Raw genomic sequence first — 23,484 nt, 5'->3', positions numbered from 1 at the left:
GAACCCCCCCCTCCAGCAAGAGCTCACCCGGCAGCATCTTCCAGAGCCCCAACCTCTGGGCGGGGCGCGGGGAGGTGGGAGGTGGGGGTGCCACCGCCTGGAGGCTCCAAGCCAGCGCCTTACGGTTTTCCCCCCGGCTCCTTGGCGCCCCCTGACGCCCGGCTCCCCAGCAATTCGGTCAAGGGAGGCTGGATAGGTTGAAGCCCCAGGTATCTGGGTGTGCAGAAGAGCCCTGCCGAAGCACCTGCGGCCTGGCGGGGGGCTTCGCGGGAGGGCGCTGGGCGCTCAGGCCCGGGCGCAGCCCGCGGCCGGCGCCGCAGCCTCTGCAGCCATGTCCGCGCGCCCGCGTTGCCGCAGCCGGGCCGTGATGTCATCAGCCGAGCCCCCGCCGCGGCACCCCATTCCCGCCCCCATCGGGCCGCGGCGGCTGCAGCCCCGGCGCCGCGTCCCCGCCCCGACCCACGTGCGCGGGGCTTCGGGGAAGCCGAAGCTGGCGGCACCAGCGGGACCATGCGCAGGGCCGGGGTGGCCGCGGCCGCAGCGCTGCTCCTCCCCGCCCGCCGCGTCCCCGGCGGGGCTGCGCCTGGGGGCTGCGCACCGACGCGGGCGGGGGCGCCTGGGGAGGGAGGGGAGCGGCACCCCGCCGCCGAGTCCCTGCTTCGTCGCCGACTGCTGAGTCATGGCAAGCGCTCCCCGCAGCCCTGGGTTACTCGCATAGCGCGGCTGGCGCGGGGTGCGCAGCCATTGGGCTGGGCGCGAGGCCGCGAGCGCCGGGCATGACGCGCTGAGCCGCGCTCGCCCGTGCCCGCCGCTCCGGCGTGCGCCCCGCGCGGGTGCCTGTGCCGCCGCCCTCCAGCCCCGCCGCCGAGCTGCCCACGCCTCGCCCGCACCATGATCGCCGCGGCTTTCCTCGTCCTGCTGAGACCCTACAGCATCCAATGTGCCCTGTTCCTCTTGTTGCTTCTGCTGGGCACCATCGCCACCATCGTGTTCTTCTGCTGCTGGCACCGCAAGCTCCAGAAAGGGAGGCATCCCATGAAATCGGTCTTTTCGGGCCGTTCAAGGAGCCGAGGTAAGACACGCGGCCGCGGGTTTCTTCGGGCCAGGAGGAACCTTTACGCCGATACCGGGAGAGAAGCGCGCCTCGCTCGCTTGCGCGCTGCCTCCCCGAGCCCCAACATTGCCCACTCCCCAGGCTGAGTGCATTTGTGTATTTAATGTCCCTTGCCTCCTTCCCCCCCCCCCACCCCACACACCTCATCCCCTACCTCCTGTCTCCCGGGTTGGGGTAACCACCGCGGTGCAGAGCTGGGAAGGGGAGGTTCGGACGCAAAATTCTTAGTGACAGTTTGCTAAAGCCCTAAGGGTAATTGAAGCTGAGTCTGAGGCTGCTGCAGCCTCCCTTCACCCACCCATCGCTGGAGCTTAAGAGGAAGAAAGTAAGGCATGGAGAGTTTGGGGCTCCCCAACTGCCCCAGAACTTTCCCGGAAACTTCTCGCGGAGAATACACCTAGAGACCGACGGCCTAGTAACCTCCCCACCCTCCAGGATGTCCCCACAGAATTCCAGGCGTCTGAATGTGCCTTCCCGACCCTTGTCCGTCAAGTAAATCTTTAGTAACTGGACAGGTGAAGAGCAAGGAACTAAATGAAGTCTCATTTTTTTTTTTTTTTTTGTCTTTTTTCCTCAGATGCTGTTATGAGATCTCACCATTTTCGTTCTGAGGTAATTTATTTAGCCCGCACGCTCAAGGTCAGAAGTTGTTCTCTTTCCTGAGTAGCAATAGTAATCATATGCGTGTTAAGAAACCAGTAGGGCATTGAATGGCGAGCATGCTGTCCCCAAGCCAAAAGTGACATGTTTCTTTCTAAGCGGTTCCCCTGCATTAATGCCCAGCCAACGTTTTAGCACTTCTCTAGGGTAGTGAAGCCGCTGTACAAGAGAGGGAAAGACAGCTCCTAAAAGCGCTACCGACCTTAGAAAACTTAGCCTCAGGGTGGATCTTAGCTTCACTTACACTCTGTAATTTGCTGGTGGAAGCTTTTCCGGAGCTGTCATCTGATCGTGGTTGTTCACTTGGGTACCCAACGACAGGGAAGAGCTTTTAGGAAGAGAGAACAGAGCAATTTGATGCATATGCATTTCATTTTAGACCTTCAAGTTCACATTCTTAGTCACTCATGAACTCTCCATGGTTTCCTGGGATCATATGATGATTTTTGAAAAGTGATCCTGGTAGTGATCTGGCTTGATCTGTTGGTGCGCTCAGAGGGTGGACATCTTTCCTTGAGCTGATGACCCTGGTGCAGTGATTTCTGGGAACTGCTGTGGGGCCAGCTCCACTGAAGATAGAAAACCAAAAACCACAAGCCCTTCCTGCGCCAGCGTTTTTTAATGAGTTTGTAGGCCAACCCCCACTTAATGTGAGATCATTTTCCCTCTTTTTGGGAGTGTTTGACACAGCCACGCTTGGAGGTTATCGGTATCAGTGCTTTGGCTGTTTGCTCATCTTAGCAGAGTTCACAGTTAGATACCCTCCATTTATTTGTCTTTTATCTGAGAAGTTATTTACATTTCATTTTCATGAGTTAATCAGATGTTTTATTGCACCATAGATGCTTTATTGGACTCTGGTTGCTTGAAAACTTTAACTACATTAACATAATATCATAATGTTGCACAATGAAGAGTTCTGCAACCCTGGAGGGTGAGAACTCCATGGGAAAATTAGGATTCTGAAAGAAGAAATTAACCAGTCAAATAAACAGAGGTTTCATTCCTGTTTTTTGGCCAGCGGTTTGGTACTGGGAAACCTCATAACTTCTCAGCTCTCAGTTTCCCCATCTGTAAAATAGGCCCAATCATACCTTACAGTGCTTTAGGGGGAAAACAGGGTTGACAAGCATTTGTGTAAAAAAGAATTACATATTTCATAATATATGTTCAGTACCTGGTAGCTATCATTACATTTGAAAAAAATATATTTAAATTTAACTTAATTAAATTTAAAATGAATAATTAAAAATTAAAAATGAATTAAAAATGCATAAAATAAAAGATCTATTTGCAAATTTTATTTTTCATTAAATTAATTCAAGTTTATGGAAAACAACATAAACTATGTGTTGTGAATCAACACTTTTGAATAGAATAACCCATTTAGATATCACAACAAAACAATAATGCTCAAGGTACAAACATCAAAACTTAGAATTTTGCTTTTAAGAGATTACTTGTGTTCTATACACATGAATGGTTGAATCAGAATAATAATGCTATTGTGTATGTTAGCTATCAGGCATTTTAGCTAAAACCTAAGCAGAAAAAATGAGATGGAACTATGTCTTATTATTTCTCAATTAAGTATTTGTCTTGAGCTTGCATTTGGTTAGGAAAGATGGGAGAAATTGTTTAATGCCTTAGCTCATTTCACAAGTTTGACATCCTTTTTCATATTAGCTTTGTCTGCTAGATGGTGGGCATCTTGAGGGCATGAGTCAGGTCTCTCTTGTTTAGGGCTATATCTTCATGTCTAGTATATAGTGGGTTCTTAATAAGTACTTGTTGAATAAATGAGAAATACGTTGGTGTGTGTCAGTTCCTGTGACCGGGCAAGTAGAATTCAGAGTTGGGCACAAAAGAAAAATGCTTATTCTCAAACTTTGCATGGAATTCAACATTTGCTGGATCTCATCTCTCTCTAGGCTTTTAAAAATTGCTAGGAGTTTGTATTTAAAATGTAAGTAACTAATCATAACAAATTAATTTGATTAGAATTTTTTTTCTCAGAAAATTAATTGTAATACTAATAATGTGCTGGTAGTCTGCCTATATTTCTTTTAGTACCAAGTTCCTTTGATGAAGTACTCAAAGAATATTTTTTATAAATGAAAATCCTGAGACAGTTGCATAGAAATGTCATATTTCATCACAGTTTTATGCTAACCACAAATAAAACATTTTCCCTTAAGGAAAACGGAGTTTTTTTCCTTGTCCCTTTCTATGAAAATGCCATTCCTTAGGATCCTCTCCTTGAGAAATACCTCTGAATTTTTTGGATTTTAACATATTAAAAAATTTGAGTCAAGGGCCTCCCCTGGTGGCTCAGCGGTTGAGCGCTGGGCTGCGAGGCTCTGCCAGCAGCCTCTATGGCACCAGTTCGTTCCCTGGTCGCCGGTGAGGGTCCCACAAAAAAAAAAAAAAAAAAAAAAAAGAGTCGAATAGTGGATATTGTTGTTGCTTTTTAGCAGTAACTTCTACAAAACAATTATCAAAGAAAATGATTGGCTTGTTTGGCAAGTCATAATCATATTGAACTAAGAACTTCATGCCTTCTGTTCCTCATCCAAGTAAGTATGTAATTCACTTTCAGCATTTCCACAGTGGTCAAATGAGGAAAATGAGTTTAGGATCTGCTGACTCATTTTGAAGTGTGGAAGAGCTTTGGGAAAGCCCTTGAAAGCATGAAGAAGTTCAGCTAGCACTTTGCTGCTTTACTTGGCAGAGGATGTTGCTTCTGCTACCCACACACCCTGAAAGGAATTCAGTTGGGTAGGAAAAGTCAGGATATTCCTTCCTAGGTAGTCAGAGAAACATTCCCTGGGGGTAGGGTGAGACCAAGGCCCCAGGACATAATTTACTTGGGGGAAGTTCAGCAGCAGGAAAAGAGGTTAGATGTCTTCTGAGGAGGGCCAACTTTTTCAAAGTGTATAGTAAACACATTTCAACTCATTTTGTTCCTCAGGAAGCTAGAAGTAAGGGGTGTAGATGCTTATGTTTTGGAACCATAACCACCAACAACCCCTTTTATTTTCACATGCTTGCAAACTAATTTTTACTAGTTTTTTAGTAGTTCTCTAAATTTTAGTAATAGCATATGAGAATATAAAGTTATTCATCCATCCAGCAAGGACTGAACATTATTACCCCAAATCATTGACAGATTAAAAAAGGCCCAGTTAAATAGATAGAAATGAGTGTTTTGGGTAATTATATAAAGAAATTGTATGGTATTTTTCCCCCTTTTTTTTGGTCATAAGTAGCTAATGAAAAGTGATTTCACAGTGATGTAGGGTAGAGTCTAGAAACCTGGTGTTCATTCTGGATGCCTAAAAAGGACACTTCATGTGAGGATTTATGTTTTTTGCTGTGACTTTATAAGCAATGATAAACTGTTGCCCTAGATTCCTGTGGTGAAAATCAAGCAGCGACAACCCAAATTTTAAGGAAATTTCAGAAAGTGATATGGGTAATTGAGGTGCCATTAGATTCCAAAAGAGAGTCCAGGGAGTACTTTAGTAGAATAAAGACAATTATTATGTCCTTTGAGGATACTCAGAGTGGTAAATGATCCCTGTTCATCAACTCAGAATAAGGGAAGCCTTGTTTGATGTGAGGGGAAAGATTCTATTCTATGTCTATCAGGATTTGAGTAAATATCTTCACTTCCCATTTCAGGTAAAGGAAGCAAAAGAGTTAAGTTAAGCAGTACCCGAAGAGTCACATAACAAGATAAGGACTGAGTAAGACAAGAGCTCCCTGGCTACCTTTTGTCTGTCCTCTGGAGTTTAACCATGTCACTACAACTCAGAGAATAATATACACAAAATTCTTCTTGAGAGAGAACTGAAGAATAGGATATTTTTTAGTGGATATTTCTTACCAGCCAAATAGGCAAACCCTCTAGGTTTTTCTAGTGATTATTTAAGTTATGGTAGATTAAAGGATGGTTCATACCAACTCTCTTGGCCTCATCATGATCCCAGAGTGCCTCTGTACCAAACCAGAGAGAAAGGTCAGCAAAATAGTCATATTTCACAGCTTCTCATTGAGTGTGCATTTTTTCTTAAGAATTACCCGATTCAGCGCATTAGAGAAAATGACAGTTTAATATTTAACAATCTTTTACATCTTTTACAGTTTATTATTTAGCCATCTTTTACAACCTCTGTTAGGTTATCTTTATAAATTAATGCCTAGAGTAAAATTCTAGTTCTAAATGTAACCTACACATGATACAGTATTCATTTAGCTTCACGCAATTATTTTCAAAAATTTACTTTTTCATTTTGGTGAGTTATAATGTTAGCTATCTGGGCTAACAAAGGGTCTCAGGTGTAGCCTGAGCTGACAATTACTTCTAGAACATTCCCAACACCAGTGTCTTCTGTTATGGTAACTGAACTGCTATGCTGTTTCTAGCGATGAATCACAAATGTGGTGAGAGCATCAGAGGCCACAGTGTGGAAGTGCAGCCAACACATTTGTAAAAAGAACAAATTCAACTGATTTTATAGGGTTTTATTTTGCCAGAACCACCATTACCATATAATTTCTCTTTATATTAGCTACATGGCAACAAAACAGAATGTTGAAAGCAAAGAGGGGGGAAGAGGAAAAAAAAATCCTACTTTTTCCTTTTGCATCCAAGTCATCTAAATGCAATTCAGATTAAAGTTAAAGGAAGAACTTTACCAGAGGGATTTGAATGTGTGTCTGACCTTATTGCTCAAAAATGAGCCTTTGAGGTTTGGATTACAAAATAGAAGCAGGCTAATAACAATAAATATTGGTTTAATTAAAGGAGTACAGAAATAGGAATTCAGAATCCTGATTTTGGGTTCCAGCTTTTCTATTGGTGACTGTGTGAGCTTGGTTGAGTCTCTTAGTGTCTCTGACTTAGATGTGGTGTTTTCACTGGTTACATGAAGATGAGATCTGCAGCTCCTTCCAGAAATTCAGGCCATGTTTCTGCCATATGAAAAGCACTGTGCTAAAAAAAGTGATTTAAAACTTGATTCCTACTTCTAGGAGCTTAAGGTAGGTAAGATAAAAATATAATTAATATAAATACGAAGTAACAAATTGTTCAAGGAAAAGGAATGGTCTGATGAATGACTGCTTCTTGCTGGGGTGATTTGAGAAGCCTTCCAGAGGAGGTGGTATTTATGTTGAAGCATGCAGGTTGCATAGTACCTGGCTAGACAGAAGAGGAATGAGTAGGACTCCCCCCAAACCCTCTCCATTTGGCTGGCAGAATGGCATGAAAATAGGCAAAGGGCCTCCTGGTGGTGCAAGGGGTTAAGTCTTAGCACTATGAAGCTATGGGCAGCCACTGCATTACGAGTTTGATCCCCTGCCAGGGAGCTGACCCATATGGCACAGCAGGCCTTTCCTGTCTTGCCTGCTTCTCCTCTTAGCAGTATATTTTAGTTTATCTGCCTTTTCTGTTCCCCACTCTCTCTCTGGTGAATCCCCACTCTCTCTCTGGTGAATCCTCTCACCTCTCCGCACCTGTGGCCTATATTCCAGCTCTTGTATGCATAAATAAATCAAATAAATCTTTTTTTAAAAGAAAATAGGCAAAGATTTAGGAAAGTTTGTGCCTATTTTCAGAGGTCAGAATACACCAGTCTGATTAAAATGAAGGATCCCAGAGATTGCATAAAGGATGATAGAGCTAGAAATATAAGTAGTTGCTAGATGCAATAAAAATAATTTTTGTACATTATTTAACAGTTGATAAAGGCCTTTGACATAACATTATTTTATCTGAACACCTTAGGAGGCCACCGGCTATAAGCCCTCTCAAGAAAAGCAAAATAATCCTCTTTTGATTATTTTCTAGCAACTACAGCAAAATAGCCCAATCCCTCTTTTTTCATTCTGTGGGAAAATGAAGAGCTCTGTTCTCTGCTGCTGAGGACCTGGGAAAGTACTGATTGTGGTCCTCTCTGGTCTCCCTGAAGCTGTTCTTTTGTTGAATAACATGTTTGTAAGGTCCAGTGCTCAAGCTTCACTGGGTTTTATTTTGACTGCAGATACCATATGTCCAGGGATTTGTGACAGTCTGCTCATGTGTTCAGTATGGTCTTTACAAATCCCAATACAAGGTATAATAAATTTGCAGGTAATTCATTGTGTGCAAAGCAGTTCTACATTACAGTTTAAAAAGTATTTGAAACATATATTATCTGCTTTTAAAATTCTGCCTTGAAGATTTCTCTCCCATAATAATTGCTCTGAATGTTTACAGCCTCTTAAAATCCTTAAGCCACCTCCTTCACCCTTAACCAGTGATTTATGTTGGCTAACTCAGAGAACATCAGTGCCATCAAGTAACAGCACCTTCAACTTCTTGGCCTCACAAACTAAGTGGCAACATAAACTTCCTTTCCAGTCTAATGGAAATTCCATCTGTTTTCCATACTAACATTTTATGCTGATGTCATGAATTTCTTTTTTTCCCATCTATTAGGAATGTTGTTCTATTAGTCTTCCCCTCCTCTTTTACCTTTTATTGCTCCCTCTCTGCCAGCTCCTTTCCCTTCCATGTAATCATCATACATGTTTTCTTTTAAAAACAATACAAAACCTATACCCCTGCTCTTCTCTTGGTGAGAAGAGTTTCCTGTTTGTCACCTGTTCCTGATCTCTCATTTAGTCCTCAATTTAATATAATCTGGCATCTGCTGCTACTACTTAAAAATCATACTTATCTCACCAATGATTTCCAACTTGTTAAATAAAAGATTTCAGTTTTAAACCTAATTGACCTATCCTGGATTTGATATTGTTGGTCACTGATTCTTGAATCTCTTCTAGATTTTTGGATATACCCTTAAACCTCCCCCCTTCTGGCCCCATCCCAATTTTCTAGCCACAACCCTCTCTTCCTAGACTGGATCCTACATCCTATTGGTATGCTGACATATTTCTAGGGCCTAATTTTTTTTTAATAGTTTTAATTTTTTTTGTTAATTTTTTTATTGCCGATTGTTTTACATCCTTGTTAGTGTTTTGACAGTGTAGGATTCCCCCTCTCAGGGGCGGCTTCCCTACCACCAAAGCACCTGTTGTCCTTTATCATCAACTACTGTGCTCGCTCCTCTTGCTCCCCTTCTCATTCCACCCCTTCCGTTTTTTAAAAACTTTATTGAGATAATTCACAGACTGTACCAGTTACCCATTTAAAGTACACAATTTAATGGTTTTCAGTATATTCACAAGATTGTGCAACTGCGCACAATTTCATTTTAGAGCATTTTTTTTAAAGCTGTGATTAATTAATTTTTTTTAAAGATTTATTTATTATGCATACAAGAGCTGGGGTACAGGCCAGAGGTGTGGGGGGTGAGAGGATTCACCAGAGACAGAGTAGGGAACGGAACAGGCAGACTGACTGAAATACACTCTTGAGGGGAGCAGCGGGCATGACAGGAGAGGTCTGCTGTGCCATTTGAGAAGCACCCTGGCTGGGGATCGAACTTGTGCTGCAGAGGCTGTGGAAAGCCTCACAGGCTGCGTCCTAACCCTTGCACCACCAGAGAGGCCCTCATGTTAGAGCCTTTTCATTATCTTCAAAAAAAACTCCATACCTGTTAGCCATCATTCTCATCCCCCTTCTCACCTCCACCCCCAAACCTTAGGCAACCACCAATGTAGTCTTAATAAATTTGTTGGGCTTCATTTTTGCTCATCCTATTTAAACTTTACATGGAGGGCCTCATCATCCTTACTATTTTGTTTACTCCTATGTAATGGTTCTTTTGAAATCTGTATCTCTAGTTCAGACTTTACTCTTGACCTCCTGATACAGAAAATCAGTTGCTTTTACTTCATTTTCATATGCATGTACCATAGGCATCTTACACTGAACACAACTTATCAATCCCTCACCCTACCTGCCCCTATTTTGGAGAATAGTGCTACCCTTACCCTACCTCTTGCAGCAGCTCAAACCAGAAATCTGGAAGATATGGCGGACCCCTTATTCATCTTGTCTTCTTGAATATTTTTGGAGTCTTTCTTCTTTACTATTCCCACTATGGTTTCCTTGTTTCACAATCTATGCAAAACTTCTGAAAAAGTCTCCCTGTCTCCCCAAAGCCAATCCATATACACCAGCTTAATAAGGATCCTTCTAAAATACAAAATAATTTTTAGAACTATTATGAGGGAGACAATCAGATTCAAGTAATCCCAACGTAAAATGGGTTGTTAATAAGCAGGGATTTATATTCTCTTATAGCAAGAAGTTTAAAAATTTGCTTGTGTCATTGCTGATGTATTTGATATAATCCCTCATGGTTTCAGGATGGCTGGCCAGTTCCAGACATCATGTCCAAAATGAAGGAAGGAAGAAGGGAAATGGGCAGAATCAATCAGGGAAGGATAGTCATCAGGAAATCAAAAGCTTTGCCAGAAGCTTTTCCCGTTAGGTTTCTTTTCATATGTCACTGGTAGAACTGTTACTAGGACATATCTTTCTGCAAGGGAAGCTTGGGATAAAAGCTTTTATTTTCCTAGCTTCTGTATTTGAGATAGTTAAGGGAGAGAGGGCTGGGTAGCCGTATTCCTTCCTTAAATAAAATCCTTCAGAGGCTTTCCACTTCCTTCATGTTCACAAAGTTACCCTTAATATAACATCAAAGGGATGCCGATATCCCTGTTACAGTTCTAGTCTATCCTTTCATTCATTCTTCCTGTAACTGTTTTTGTATTTGTTATTTCCAACCAAGAAAAGCCTATCTTTCTCTCCATTTCCTCTTTCTGCCCACCCATTCCTAACAAAATAAAAAATGCCCAGTTACAAAAGGCTAACTCCTGCTCTTCCTTCAAAATCCAGTTTATTGGCTGTCATCTCCAGGAAACTTTCTTAGTGCTCTCATAATAATAATTGAGGTTTTTGTCTCCTCTGCAGGATTTTGATTATCTTGAAGGTAGTCTGAACCCCTACTTCTTTTTTTTTAAGATTTATTTATTTATGCATATAAGAGCTGGGGTAAAGGCCAGAGATGCGGGGGGTGAGATGATTCACCAGACACAGAGTGGGAAACAGAACAGGCAGACTGACTGAAATACACTGCTGAGGGGAGCAGCAAGAGAGACAGGAGGGATCTGTGTTGCCATGTGGGTTTCTCTGGCCGGCCGGGGATTGAACTCATGTTGCAGAGGCTGCGGATTGCTTCATAGTGTGGTGCTTAACCCCTTGCGCCACCAGGGAGGCCTGAGAACCCCTACTTCTTAACTCAGTGTCTGATACAGAATGAAGCTAATAAGTATTTGTTGAATGAATGGTCTATGTTTTCTACAAGTCAGTTTAATTCTTAATTCTCATGGATTCTGTAACTTTTCACATATTCCGGTATCTCTTTTACCTTAAGGGGAAGAAACAGATGCTTTTCATTTTTTTTCAGGCATTAGCTTTATTCCTTAGTTAATATCCTGTGTGTACTTTGAAAATACATAGATTCAGATACTTTTAAAAATGAGCTGAAAATATCCTCTGCCATTTTTATTCATTATTGAGGAGATTTTCCTACTTTGATGTCAGAGTTTTGAACACAGTTTTTAATATTTAATTTATTTCTATTTAGAATTAAAAATCAATGTAAGTTTATTCTGAATTATCTTGTAACAAGTTTACCATATTATCAGTTTTGTCACTCAGTTCCATTGCCTGAATTTATGTTTTGCTTACATTTGGTGCCAAGTGATATTGCTTTAACTGTCATGCTCTTAGGAAAAAAGATTGGGGAAAAACTCTAATGTGTAATTTATGTGTTTATGCCAGATGAGGTCCAAACTATGTGCTTTGATGATCTTTGTTCAACTGCTTTTGATTAATGTGGCCATAAATTTGAATAAAGAACAAAAATGACAATATCATGGTAAATATTATATACTATTTTATTCCTCTTAATTTCTTTAAAATACATATAAATATTTAAAGTACAGTTTATAATGTTTTGTGGGGTATTTAATATATAGATACTTGATTTCTTGTAACTATATGAGTTAATATAAAAAATATAATATTAATATAAAAATGTCAGATTGCTACATTTAATGTGAACTGGGATATTAAGTCCAGGTATAATAAAAAGGTTGTACTTTTTAATCCACAGAGTGACTGATAAAAACTAATACAAGGCCAATAGATAAAACCAAATTGAATTATAAAAATAACAAAATGATCCAGAGAAGGTAGGACTAAAAGGATTGAAAGACAGACAGGGCAGACTGAAAATAAGTAGTAGCATGGAGACCTAAATTCAAAGTTGTAAAAATTAAAGGGAGAAATAGACAATTTTATAATCATAGTTGAAATGATTTTCACATCCTTCTTTCAGAAACTGATAGAAATTGATACAGAAAATCAGTAAGGATATAGGAGATCTTAACAACCTTTTCAATTATCTTGACCTAATTGATATTTATAGAACCTTACTCTTATGAGTCATTCACATAGACAAACTATTCTGGACCATAAAACAAGTCACAATAAATTTGAATTTCAAAGCATTGAAATGATATAGATACATTCTCTCATAACAGGATCAAGTTGGGAATCAATGCCATTTTTATTTTCAGGATAACCTCAAATATTTGGAAATTAAATAATATGCTTCTAAATAATCAATGCATTAAAAAGAACACATTAAGATTATAGAAAGTATTTTAAATTGAATGATGATGAAAATAGTGTCTCAAAATTGAGGAATCCAGCCAAAGCAGTGCTCAAGATGAAAAATATCTTATATCAGACAACTGCCAATATTGGAAAAGAAGAAAAATCTAAAATCTAACAAGGTTTTAACTTTACGAAGCTAGAGAATAACAACAGCAAAGTTAACAGAAAGCTAGGAGAAGGAAGGAAATAATAAAGATAAATGTACACATTGGAAAAATAGAGAAAATACGTACAGTAGAGAAGTCTAACAAAGCCAAAGTTGATACTTTGAAAAGATCATTATAAATATCTAGCTAGACTGAGCAAGAAAAAAACACAAATCACTGGCTAACACATGGAAGAAGTGTTAAAGCTATAAAATACACAAACATTGAAAGAATAGGAAATACTCTATATAACTTTATACCAAAATTTTTGACAACTTAGATGAAATATACATTTATCCATACACAGCTTTTTAATTATCCATCCATCCATCCATCCATCCATCCATGCAGTGCATATTTCAAATCTTAGAACTGCTCTAACTTTCAGATCTTGAATATTGAAATACCTCTCTAACTACACATCTGCCTGTCTCTGCACCTCATCATGAGCTCTTAATGAGTTTCTTCTTTATTTTTATCAGGACCTCTGGTCCTAAATCTTCCCTAGGTTTTAGCTGTTAGCACATTCTGACTTAACTCCACTTGCCTTTCTGCACACTATAGAGTCTTAATCAGCTGTATATAGAAATTTTCACTGTTATTTTGCTCATATATTTAGATCTTCTGCCACAAGACCCAATTTAGTATCAGTATTATTGACTGCTTTTCTATTCTTGTGCCTAGGTGGCCTAGCCTTACTTAACAGCTTCATAAAACCCAGCCATTTGGTTCACTGCATTATCCTGCCATCATCTGCTCTTTTTCAGTGTATCAATTAGCTTCTGCTTTGTAACAAATCACTTAAAACAATCATTTAGCATACAGTTCTGGGGATTGGCAATTTGGGCTGTTCATGACTGGGCAATTATTTGGTCTGGCTCAGTCTTGACTTATTACAGCCTGGAACTCATTTCTGTGTTGTTAGTGGGCTTCTGATAGACACAGTTTTCCTCTACAGGCCTATCTCTTCCAGCAACATAACTCAGGTTGGTTCACATGTGGTTAGATTTGAGTTCTGAAAGCCTCTGAAATGGAAATGAGGCCCCTTGAGGTCTAGGCTCTGAACTCATACTGTTCTGCTCACACATTGCTTGGGCCAAAATAAGTCACAGGGAGTAGGAGAGATAGAGTCCTGATGGGAAGAGCTGCATAACAATGTGGCCACCTTTGCAGTCCACCATAGGTAATTCTTGCTTTGCCTTTAGTTTGCTACTGTTCACTATCCCCCAGACCTTTTCTCTTGTTTTTCCTGGACTGTCTTGGCCAGTATATATGGAAGTTATTTCTACTTGAAATTTCTAGACCTGCCAATTTTTCAACAATTGTTTTGACATATAAATTCCAGGTTTAGAAAATATTTTCCAGGGCCTCCCTGGTGGCGCAAGGGGTTAAGATGCAACTAGTGAAGCTGTCCGCAGCCTCTGCAGCACGAGTTCGATCCCCAGCCTGCCAGGGAGTTACCCACATGGCACGGCAGACCTCTTCTGTCTTACCCATTGCTCCCCTCAGCAGTATATTTCAGTCAGTCTGCCTGTTCTATTCCCCACTCTGTCTCTGGTGAATCCTCTCACCCCCCTGCCCCCACACCTCTGGCCTATGCCCCAGCTCTTGTATGCATAAATAAATAAATCTTAAACAAACAAACAAACAAACAAAAAAAGAAAATATTTTCCATCCCTCCAGAAAGATTTCTTATTTATGCCTGGTTGAAGTCAATTCCTGTTTCCATTTCTAGCTCCACAAACCATTATAGTGGCATAATATATATCTCTACACTTGGCTTTTCTGGACATTTCATATAAGTGGAATCATATGTATAGTTTTTTGCTTCTGGCTGCTTTCATGTAGCTTAATTTATTTATTTCATTTATTGTGTGTGTGTGTGTGTGTGTGTGGGACCCTCGCCGGTGGCCAGGGAATGAACCGGCGCTGCAGAGGCTGCGGGCAGCCTCGCAGCCCAGCGCTCAACTGCTGCGCCACCAGGGGAGGCCCTTCATGTAGCTTAATGTTTATAAAGTTCATTCACGTTGTAGCATTATCAGTAGTTTGTTCATTTTTATTGCAGAATAGTGCTCTACTCTATGCCTATAGCACACTTTGTTTATCCATTCATCAGTTACCTCCCCCAATTTTTGTCTATTAGAATTTTTGTCTATTGCAGCTATGAAATTTTCCTTAAAATCTTTCTTTGGACTTATGTTTTCATTTGCCTTGCCCAGATTACCTGGAATTACCTAGGTTACTTAGAGTTTATTAGCAACTCATAAGTCTTTGTGAAATATTCAAATATTGATTTTAGTTATTAAAAAAATGAAATATTGCCTTCATGACCACATGGATAGAACTTGAAGTTATTACAGTGTGTGGAATAAGCCAGAAATTGAAAGACAAATAGTTTCACTTATGTGGAATATAAAGAAACCAAATGAACTAACAAAACACAACAAAAATATTTCTTAGACTCTGATAACAAAATGGTGGTTACCAAGGGATAAAGGGTTGGGGAGGAATGTAGAGAGGGACAGTTTGATAATGGTAGATGGTACTGGAACTTAGTGTGGTGTGGTGTGAAGTTATACTCTGGAAATATATAATATTGTAAACCAATGGCAAATCAATAAAAAAAACTGCTAATTTTTTTTAATTTTTTTTTTTTAATAGAGGCATGTTTTATTTTTTATTTATTTGTTTGTTTGTTTGTTTTGTTTATACATGCACTGGGTACAGTCAGAAGCGCAGGAGGGTGAGAGAATTCACCAGAGCCAGAGCGGGGAGCAGAGCAGTCAGAAGGACCGAAGTACACTGCTGAGGGGAGCAGCGGGCGGCAGGAGAGGTCTGCGCGCCATGTGGGACCCTCCTCTGGTGGCCGGGGAGCAGCCGGGGATCGAACCGGCGCCGCAGAGGCTGCGGGCAGCTTCGCAACCCAGTGCTCAACCGCTGCGCCACCTGGGAGGCCCAAAAAACTGCTAATTTTTAAAATTTATTAAAATACTGAGTTTATTTCATGTGTATATTTTTGTCTCCTCACCATTTCTGTTTGTTTGACCACCACTGTGTTATGCCCTATTATAACATGTCATACATACTTCAAACCAAGCAAGGAATTTTAACTTTAAAAATTAAACAGGCATTTTGGACAACACATTCTTGGCAATGGAACTTAGACAACATTTATCAAACCCAGTTGGGAAAGATCTCATTCTGTAATATAAAAAGGACAGCCAGATATCATCTGTTACAGAAATGAAATGAGACAGAAAATTTTAACCAACTGCTTGAGTGATTTTCTTAAAGAGAGCTCTGCCTCTGCCAGAGATCTTAAATAGCCTCCTGGTCAATCAACTAGAAGCAGGTCATAATATAGGTATTTGACTTGCACATTGGGAAAAGAAACACCTTTTCCTATCCTAGAAGTTCCTGTTTTATTATCTTCTACAGAGCTAGGTGGTTTTTTTTTTTTCTGTTTTTTGAAGGATTCTTGACTTTTTGATCTGGGTGCTGATGGTTTTGAGTCTTTTCCATTCTGCTTTGATTGTTGGTCATTTTCAGCTGGAGTATCTCATAAAGATTTCTTTACTGGAGCTTTTTCTCTGAAAAATCAATTAATTTATTCATTTACTCTTTATATATATTTTACATCATTGTTCATTTTTCATTCATTTTTTTTTAGTGTTTGCTTTCTTTTCTCAGGTGCAGTACCCATAGAATTTCCACCATAGATTCACCCATGCATCATCACCATAGTCCCTTGTGCTCCTCCCATCCCTTGTCTCAATCCCTCTCCTCCCTCTCCCCTGCAGAATGTCTCTGATTTATAGTTGTCTGTTTATTTTTGTTTTGTTTTGTTTTTAATTGTTATTGTTTTTTCCCTGATCCTTTATTTGGTTCCCCTATATTCCTCCTATAAGTGAAACCATCCAATATTTTTCTTTTTCCTTCGGACTTATTTCACCGAGCATAATTCCATCTAGCTCCATCCATGTTGTTGAGAATGACATTAGTTTATCTTTTTTGATTGCTGAATAGTATTCCATTATGTATATGTACATCTTTTTGATCCAGTCATCTATTTTGGGGCATTTGGGTTGTTCTAAGTCTTTCCTATTATAAATAGTGCTGTAATAAACATAGGGGTGCAGTTATCCTTTTGAATTAGTTTTTATTTCATTTATGTAGATCACTAGGAGTGGAATTGCTGGGTCATATGGTAGTTCCATTTTTAGTAGTCTGAGGAACCTCCACACAGCTTTCCGTAGTGGTTGGACCAGTTTGCATTCCTGCCAGCAGTGTAGTAGAGTTCCTTTCTCACCACATCCTCACCAACATTTGTTGCTAGTTTTTTAATATGTGCCATTCTTAGTGGTGTAAGGTGGTATCTCATTGTGGTTTTGATTCACTGGTTATGAGAGATGTTGACCATTTTTTCACATGTCTCTTGGTCATTTGCATTTCCACATTGGAGAAGTGTCTTTTAAGTTCTTCCATCTATTTTTGACTGGATTGTTTATTTTGTTTTTGTTGAGTCTTGTGAGTTCTTTGCATATCTTTGTGATCAATCCCTTATCAGTTGCATGAAATGCAAAAATCTTTTCCCAGTCAGTAGGATGTCTCTTTGTTTTGGTTAATGTCTCTTTTGCTGCACAGAAACTTTTTACTTTGATGTAATCCCAGCTGTTTATCTTTTCCTTCATTTTCTTTGCTTTGGGGGATGAGTCTTTAAAGATGTTACTGAGATCTATGTCTTGTAGTGTTTTACCTATGTGTTCTTCTATGTATTTTGTAGTTTTGTTAGGGGGAAAGGATGTCCTGAGTTAATCCCATACAGGCTTTGTGGACTCCACCCCCACTCCAGACTAAAGCCATCAGGACATTGGGAAAGACAAATCCCATCACCACCAAAGGGAGGGTGGCTGGGACCTGAGGGTGGAGTTGGGCAGCCAGGTTGGGTATAAAAACCAAACACGTGGGCCTTGGGGTCTCTCTCTGGCTCGCGATCACTCGCCTCCTGGCTTCACCGCTCCTGGCTGGCGGCCAACTCTGAGAGCACCATTTTGGGATTCCTGATCGGCAGATTGGGTAGGACTCATTTAAAACTTTGTCTCCCACTTTTCTCCCAGGGCTGTACATTTCCTCATTTCCCCTTCCCTTGCAAATAAACCTTTTATTAACCCTTCACGTGTGCCTGCAATAGAGCATTGATAAGTCCTTTTAAGTGCGCGGGTGAGGACCCACAGTCAGGCACCCCGTTTTGTATCGGGGTTGCTCTACAACAGTTTCAGGTCTTATGTTCAGTTCTTTTATCTATTTTGAGTTGATTTTTGTGCATGGTTTTAGGTAGTGATCTAGCTTCATTCTTTTGCATGTGGTGATCCAGTTTTCCCAGCACCATTTATTGAACAAACTGTCCATGTTCCATTGCATATTCTTTGCGCCTTTGTCAAAGATTAGTTGTTCATATATGTGTGGTTTTATTTCTGGGCTTTCTGTTGGGCTCCATTGATCTGTGTGTCTATTTTTGTTCCAGGAGCATACTGTTTTAATTATTATGACTTTGAATTATAGTTAGAAGTCTGGGAGTGTGATACCTCCATTCTCCTTTGTTTTAGTCAGGAGAGCTTTGGCTATTCAAGGTTTTTTTTTTTTTTGGTGTGTGTGTGTGTGTGTGTGTGTGGCTTACTGGAGCTTTTCCTTCTGCTTCTTTTCAAAATCATCATTATTATCTTCTTCAGCAGCAAGTTATAATTTTTTCTGTGAAACCTTGCAACCTCTTTTGTGGTCTGATCCCTTTTCAGATATACTGAGCAATTCTACATTCTTTTTTTCATCTTCTGACTCTGCATCTTCCGTGGTACCTACTATGTGCTAATATTGTGCACAGGCCCTGAACCATGCTTTTGACTTTATGTATTGTTATGTCAACTCCCCCAAGGGAAATCATGAACTTGGTTCTATAGACATTTTCAAAGTTGCCAGTGTTACTTTCATTTAACTGCCTTTATAATTCATTGTCTCTGCTTCAACAATGTGCAATTCAACCTTTGTACGAGCCCCTACACAGATGATTTGTAAAATAACTGGTGCTTATTTTTATCATTATCTCCCTTAAATTGATAATCTTTGTCAAACTTTAGTTCACAATTAAAAAGTCAGTTCTGGGGTCTCAGCAAATCTTCCTTGGGGTAGTAGCATGCTCATAGGTGAAGGGAAGGCAGACACAATAAATAAGTGCTATTCCAGAGAACAGCTACTCAGGATGGAATCAAATTAGGTCTAATTTTTGCTTATTTTAAAATTGGGTTCTCTGTCCTGTAAGAGTTCTTTATATATCGTGGATACAAGACCTTTAACAGACATATGGTTTGCAAATGTTTTCCAGTTGTCTGTGTTTGTATATTCATTTACTCAGCTTTTAGGTGCAAACGATTTAAATTCTTATGTCCATTTTATCAATGACTTCTCTATGGATCATTATTTTGGTGTCATATCTAAGAATTTGTTGCCTCACCCATGATCACGAAAATTTCCTACTCTGTTTTTTTTTTTTGGAAATTTACAGCTCAAGTTCTTCATTTAGTCTATAAGCCATTTAGTGCTTTTCCTTTATTTTCTGAGTTTTTGAATTATTAATGTTAACACTGCTGATCTAGTTCAGCAGTGAAGCCATCTAGCATTGGTGTTTTCTTTGTGGGAAGATTTTAATTTCTCAATTTAAAATTTAGGTATTCAGTTTCTTTACTTTTAATTTCCCTATTCACATTTCTTATTTCTCCTTAAGTCAGTTTAATAATTTGTGTCTTTCTAGGAAGTTTTTCATTTCACTTAGTGTGTAATTTGTTGGCCTAAGAATAGTCCCTTTTACTCTCCTTTTAATTTCTGTGGAGTTGGTAGTACTTTCATATTCTATTTTTGTTCATCTAGCCAGAAAGATGGGTCATTTATCATCTTGTTTTATTGCACACTTTTAACTGTGCTTGCTTCCAGGGCCAAGTAGCAGGAAGATAGAGAAAAAATATAAATCAATAGGAGTTTTCCCTACCCACTTGGGATCAGAGAAGAAGGTTATCTTCCTAAGATTTTTGGTTACTCCTTGGCTGGAGTTTCTAATGTGGCTGTTGGTGAGATTGCTGGGACCTGGGGTTCAAGAGATCTCAGAAAGGAAAAAAAAACAGGAAATTTCTGCATTTCTGTGTGAATCTTAAGAATTACCTTTCTCAAGTCTCAGACCAGAATAAGGGGGCTGCTGGAGCTATTTCTGCCTTTGTGTTTCAGGCTGCATTACTGTTTGTTTTATCTGGAGGTCAAAAGCAGCAAACTTAACCACTGATTTGGTGGCATTTAAAACTCTGGCCTTTTTACTTTAGTCCCTTTGCTGCTATTTACTTTTTATACTCCCCAAATAGCTGCTCAATGTATCATGTTCAGTTTTATAGTTGCAGTCAGTGGGAGACATATGCTTATTCTACTTGTAACTAGAATAATGTCTTTTTTTTTTTAAAGATTTTATTTATTTATTTATTTATCTATCTATCTATTTATTTATTTATTTATTTATACAAGCACTGGGTACAGTCAGAAGTGCGGGAGGGTGAGAGAATTCACCAGAGCCAGAGCGGGGAGCAGAGCAGGCAGAAGGACCGAGGTACACTGCTGAGGGTAGCAGCAGGCGGCAGGAGAGGTCTGCGCGCCATGTGGGACCCTCCTCTGGTGGCCGGGGAGCAGCCGGGGATCGAACCGGGGCTGCAGCGGCTGCGGGCAGCTTCGCAGCCCAGCGCTCAACCGCTGCACCACCGGGGAGGCCCTAGAATCATGTCTTTTTAATTGGTCTTCTCTTTTCTACCTTTAGTCTTGCATTTCTATTTTTATTTACTTACTTTTTGGAAAATCTTGTAGCATTTGTCAGCCAGTAAGATGATGCAAGTTTAGATGTGAATTGCTGTTTTTAACTCATGTAATTCTGAAGATTCCATTTCTTTCTGTTTTAAAGGAATTATTTTATTTATGCATAAAAGAGATGGGGTCCAGGCCAGAGGTGTGGGGGTGGTGGTGAGAGGATTCACCAGAGACAGAGTCGGGAGCAGAACAGGCAGACTGAGTGAAATACACTGCTTAGGGGAGCAATGGGAGAGACAGGAGAGGTCTGCTGCTCCATGTGGGTCAGCTGCCTAGCCGGGGATCGAACTCATGCTGCAGTGGCTGCAAAAGGTTCATAGACTTAACCCCTTGTACCACCAGGGAGGCCTTGAGGATTCCATTTATTTCAATATTTTACAGAATTTTTAGAAATATAACCTCAGTTCATTTTCATTTGATAAAGCTTCTTTTTGTCTTTTGTCTGAAGTAAATAATTCTTCAGATATTATGACTTTCCCTCTAACTACTAAAACCAAAATTGATTGCAGTTAAATGACTACCTAAAGATTTTAGAGATAACAATATGCATTTCATCATGTTTACTAATATTTACAGAAGCAGTGGAACTGTCACATTAGGAAGTAATTAAGCAGTAGCACATGAACAGCTTTAAATACCTAACTGACCATCTTAGTAGTATCTTTGCTAAACACTAAATAAATTCCTGCTCTACCCATTCTGCTTTGAATTGCATTGAAGGGGGCAGGAGACATTTGACATCATTTCAGACCATCTAGATTGTAGCTGTTTCTTGTAGTGCATCCCAAAGCAGTTCCAAATATATTTGTGAAGATTTATTGAAATTGCCAATTTTTTAAAAATGAGATTCCATCACAAATAGAAACTTGAAAAATTAAATAGTAACCATGTGATCTTATTTCTACTGTTCTGTAGTCCTCTTTTTAGATCTTAATCTTTGGGGGGGCATTCTGAGAATCTGATGAAAGCTATGGTCAGAGTTTCTAGAATAAAGATCCATAGTCATATCCTTTTGCATAAGATTTCAAGTGCCTGCAGGGGCCTTTTAATGTCCATCTGTGGATTCCTAGGACAAATCTAGACCCCAGGTGAGAAATCTTGCAGTAAGATGAGCATGTATCCTTGTCTAGTTAGGATTGGGAACATTGTGGAGATTTCTTGACCTACTAAACATAGAGCTTCCATATGATCCAGCAATTCCACTCCTAGGTATTTACCCAACGGACACAGAAACATTAATTCCAAAGAGCACCTGCACCCCTATGTTTATAGCAGCACTATTTACAATTGCTAAGCTTTGGAAACAACTCAAATGCCCAAAAATATATGACTGGATCAAGAAGATGTGGTATATATACACCATGGAATATTATTCAGCATTCAAAAAAGATAAACACATGCAATTTGCAGCAACATGGATGGAGCTGGAAGGGATCATGATCAGCGAAAATAGCCAGAAAGAAAAAGAAAAATACTGGATGGTCTCACTCATAGCAGGAATCTAGAAAACTTAAATAAGGGACCAGGAAAAAGAATAACTATAAGAAAGAAAATATCAAAATCAACAAACAACTATGAACCAGAGACACTCTATGGGGCTGGGGGGCGGGGAAAGGAGGGATTGGGGTCAAAATAAGGGGGTTGTAATTGTATGGGGAATACAAAAATAAAATTTAAATAAAAAATTAAAAAATTGATATATTTAGGCATTTACATTAAAAAAAAATCTCTACTAGGTGACCAATTCATCCTAGGGTAATACCTTTGGCAGAGCAGGTTGAACTTTAGTTCCCATTGTGAATCAGGAATGAGATATTTTAGATAACTTTCTGTAAATTACCCATGATATCTGGAGAGATAGTGGCTCACAAAGTGGTCCCAGGCCACAGTCTACTACTTGAATACCAGCTCAGATGATTTCCTTGCAACGGAGCTAGGAGGAACCCTTCATGCTGAGGTGTTCCAAGTTGTTTTGTTTGTTTTAATAGTGAAGGATTGCATATACAGAAAATAAATGTGGCTACAGAAACTCCCTGGAGAGTTGTTTTTTAACCTCCTCCATCATGCTACAATGCCAGGCTGGAGTGAGAAACAGTGGTAAACTGGTGGTGATTCTAATCAAGCAGAGGGGTACTGTGAAGATCCTCACTTAAGTGTTAAAAGACCTCAGCTTAAGCCCTGTTCCTTAGCTCACCTTGGGTAAGTCACTTAATATTGCTGAGGCTAACTTTCTCTAATGTCAAACTAGAAATAACACCACCTGTTCTACCTTTTTTATAGGATGTTATGAGAATCAGTGAAATTATATATGTATATATTTATATATTGCTTTTTTAAAATTCATTTTTATTTTTTATTTTCTTACATCACTGTTCTTCCTTCAAGTGTAGTTCCTGTAGTTTCTCCCACTACCACAGCACCATGAACCATCACAATAGTCCCTTGTGCTCTTCCCTCACCTCTTTTGACCCATCTCCCTCCACTCCCCTGTTGTATGCCTCAGATCAATGGTCAACTTGAGAATTTTGTTTTTTCCCCTGACCCTTTGTTCCGTTTTCCTAAGTTCCATCTGTAAGTGAAGCCATTTTATATTTTTGTTTTTCCTTCTAACATGAAATGATATGTTTTTAAATGTAAACCTATTGATTAAAAAATAAAGGGACACACAGCATGATGCTATGACAATAATAGAAACTTCATTCATCACAATGCACTTATTTATTAGTAAATATCTATAATCTAACATGCATAGAACATCTTCACTTTATCTATACTCCTGGTTTGAAACATGGTAGCCTTCTATCTCACAGGTATCTTTTGGAATATATTAATCTTGTATAAAAAAGAAAGAAAAGTAAGTTTAGTGATATAGAATGATGAAGTCAAATGATTTGTTATATTGAAATGGAAACTCATTAATTTAGTAGTTTAAATTAATTCTTGAGATGTTAGTCAAAGGGAGCAGAATGACT

The 23,484-nt window shown here is 39.7% G+C and overlaps 2 protein-coding genes and 1 pseudogene across 13 annotated transcripts in view; 1 reads left to right on the top strand and 2 right to left on the bottom strand.

Annotated features, from left to right (window-relative positions):
• BEND6 (BEN domain containing 6) overlaps positions 1-248 on the bottom strand; it is a 40,347-nt gene extending 40,099 nt beyond the window's left edge. For all 5 annotated transcript variants that reach the window (XM_037519903.2, XM_037519902.2, XM_037519905.2 and 2 more), the window contains exon 1: positions 28-248. The gene's annotated coding sequence lies outside the window, so the exon portion shown is untranslated. The remainder of the gene's footprint in view (positions 1-27) is intronic.
• A 400-nt stretch (positions 249-648) lies between these two features.
• DST (dystonin) overlaps positions 649-23,484 on the top strand; it is a 415,236-nt gene continuing 392,400 nt past the window's right edge. For 5 of the 8 annotated variants that reach the window (XM_037519890.1, XM_054698892.1, XM_054698894.1 and 2 more), the window contains exons 1-2: positions 862-1,072; positions 1,692-1,753. In XM_037519890.1, the coding sequence (XP_037375787.1) occupies positions 892-1,072; positions 1,692-1,753 (243 nt within the window). In that variant the 5' untranslated portion in view covers positions 862-891. Of the gene's footprint in view, positions 1,073-1,691; positions 1,754-23,484 lie in introns of all 8 variants that reach the window. The other 3 variants (XM_054698893.1, XM_037519898.1, XM_037519891.1) reach the window with 2 other exon arrangements.
• Positions 15,911-18,643, bottom strand: LOC119252584 (nucleophosmin-like; annotated as a pseudogene).

The sequence above is a fragment of the Talpa occidentalis genome, unplaced genomic scaffold, assembly GCF_014898055.3.
Source record: "Talpa occidentalis isolate TD23 unplaced genomic scaffold, MPIMG_talOcc4v2.1 talOcc4.2, whole genome shotgun sequence".
Classification (NCBI taxonomy): Eukaryota; Metazoa; Chordata; class Mammalia; order Eulipotyphla; family Talpidae; genus Talpa; species Talpa occidentalis.
The sequence above is the reverse complement of the archived record's forward strand: the minus strand, read 5'-3'. Positions and strand labels throughout refer to the sequence as shown.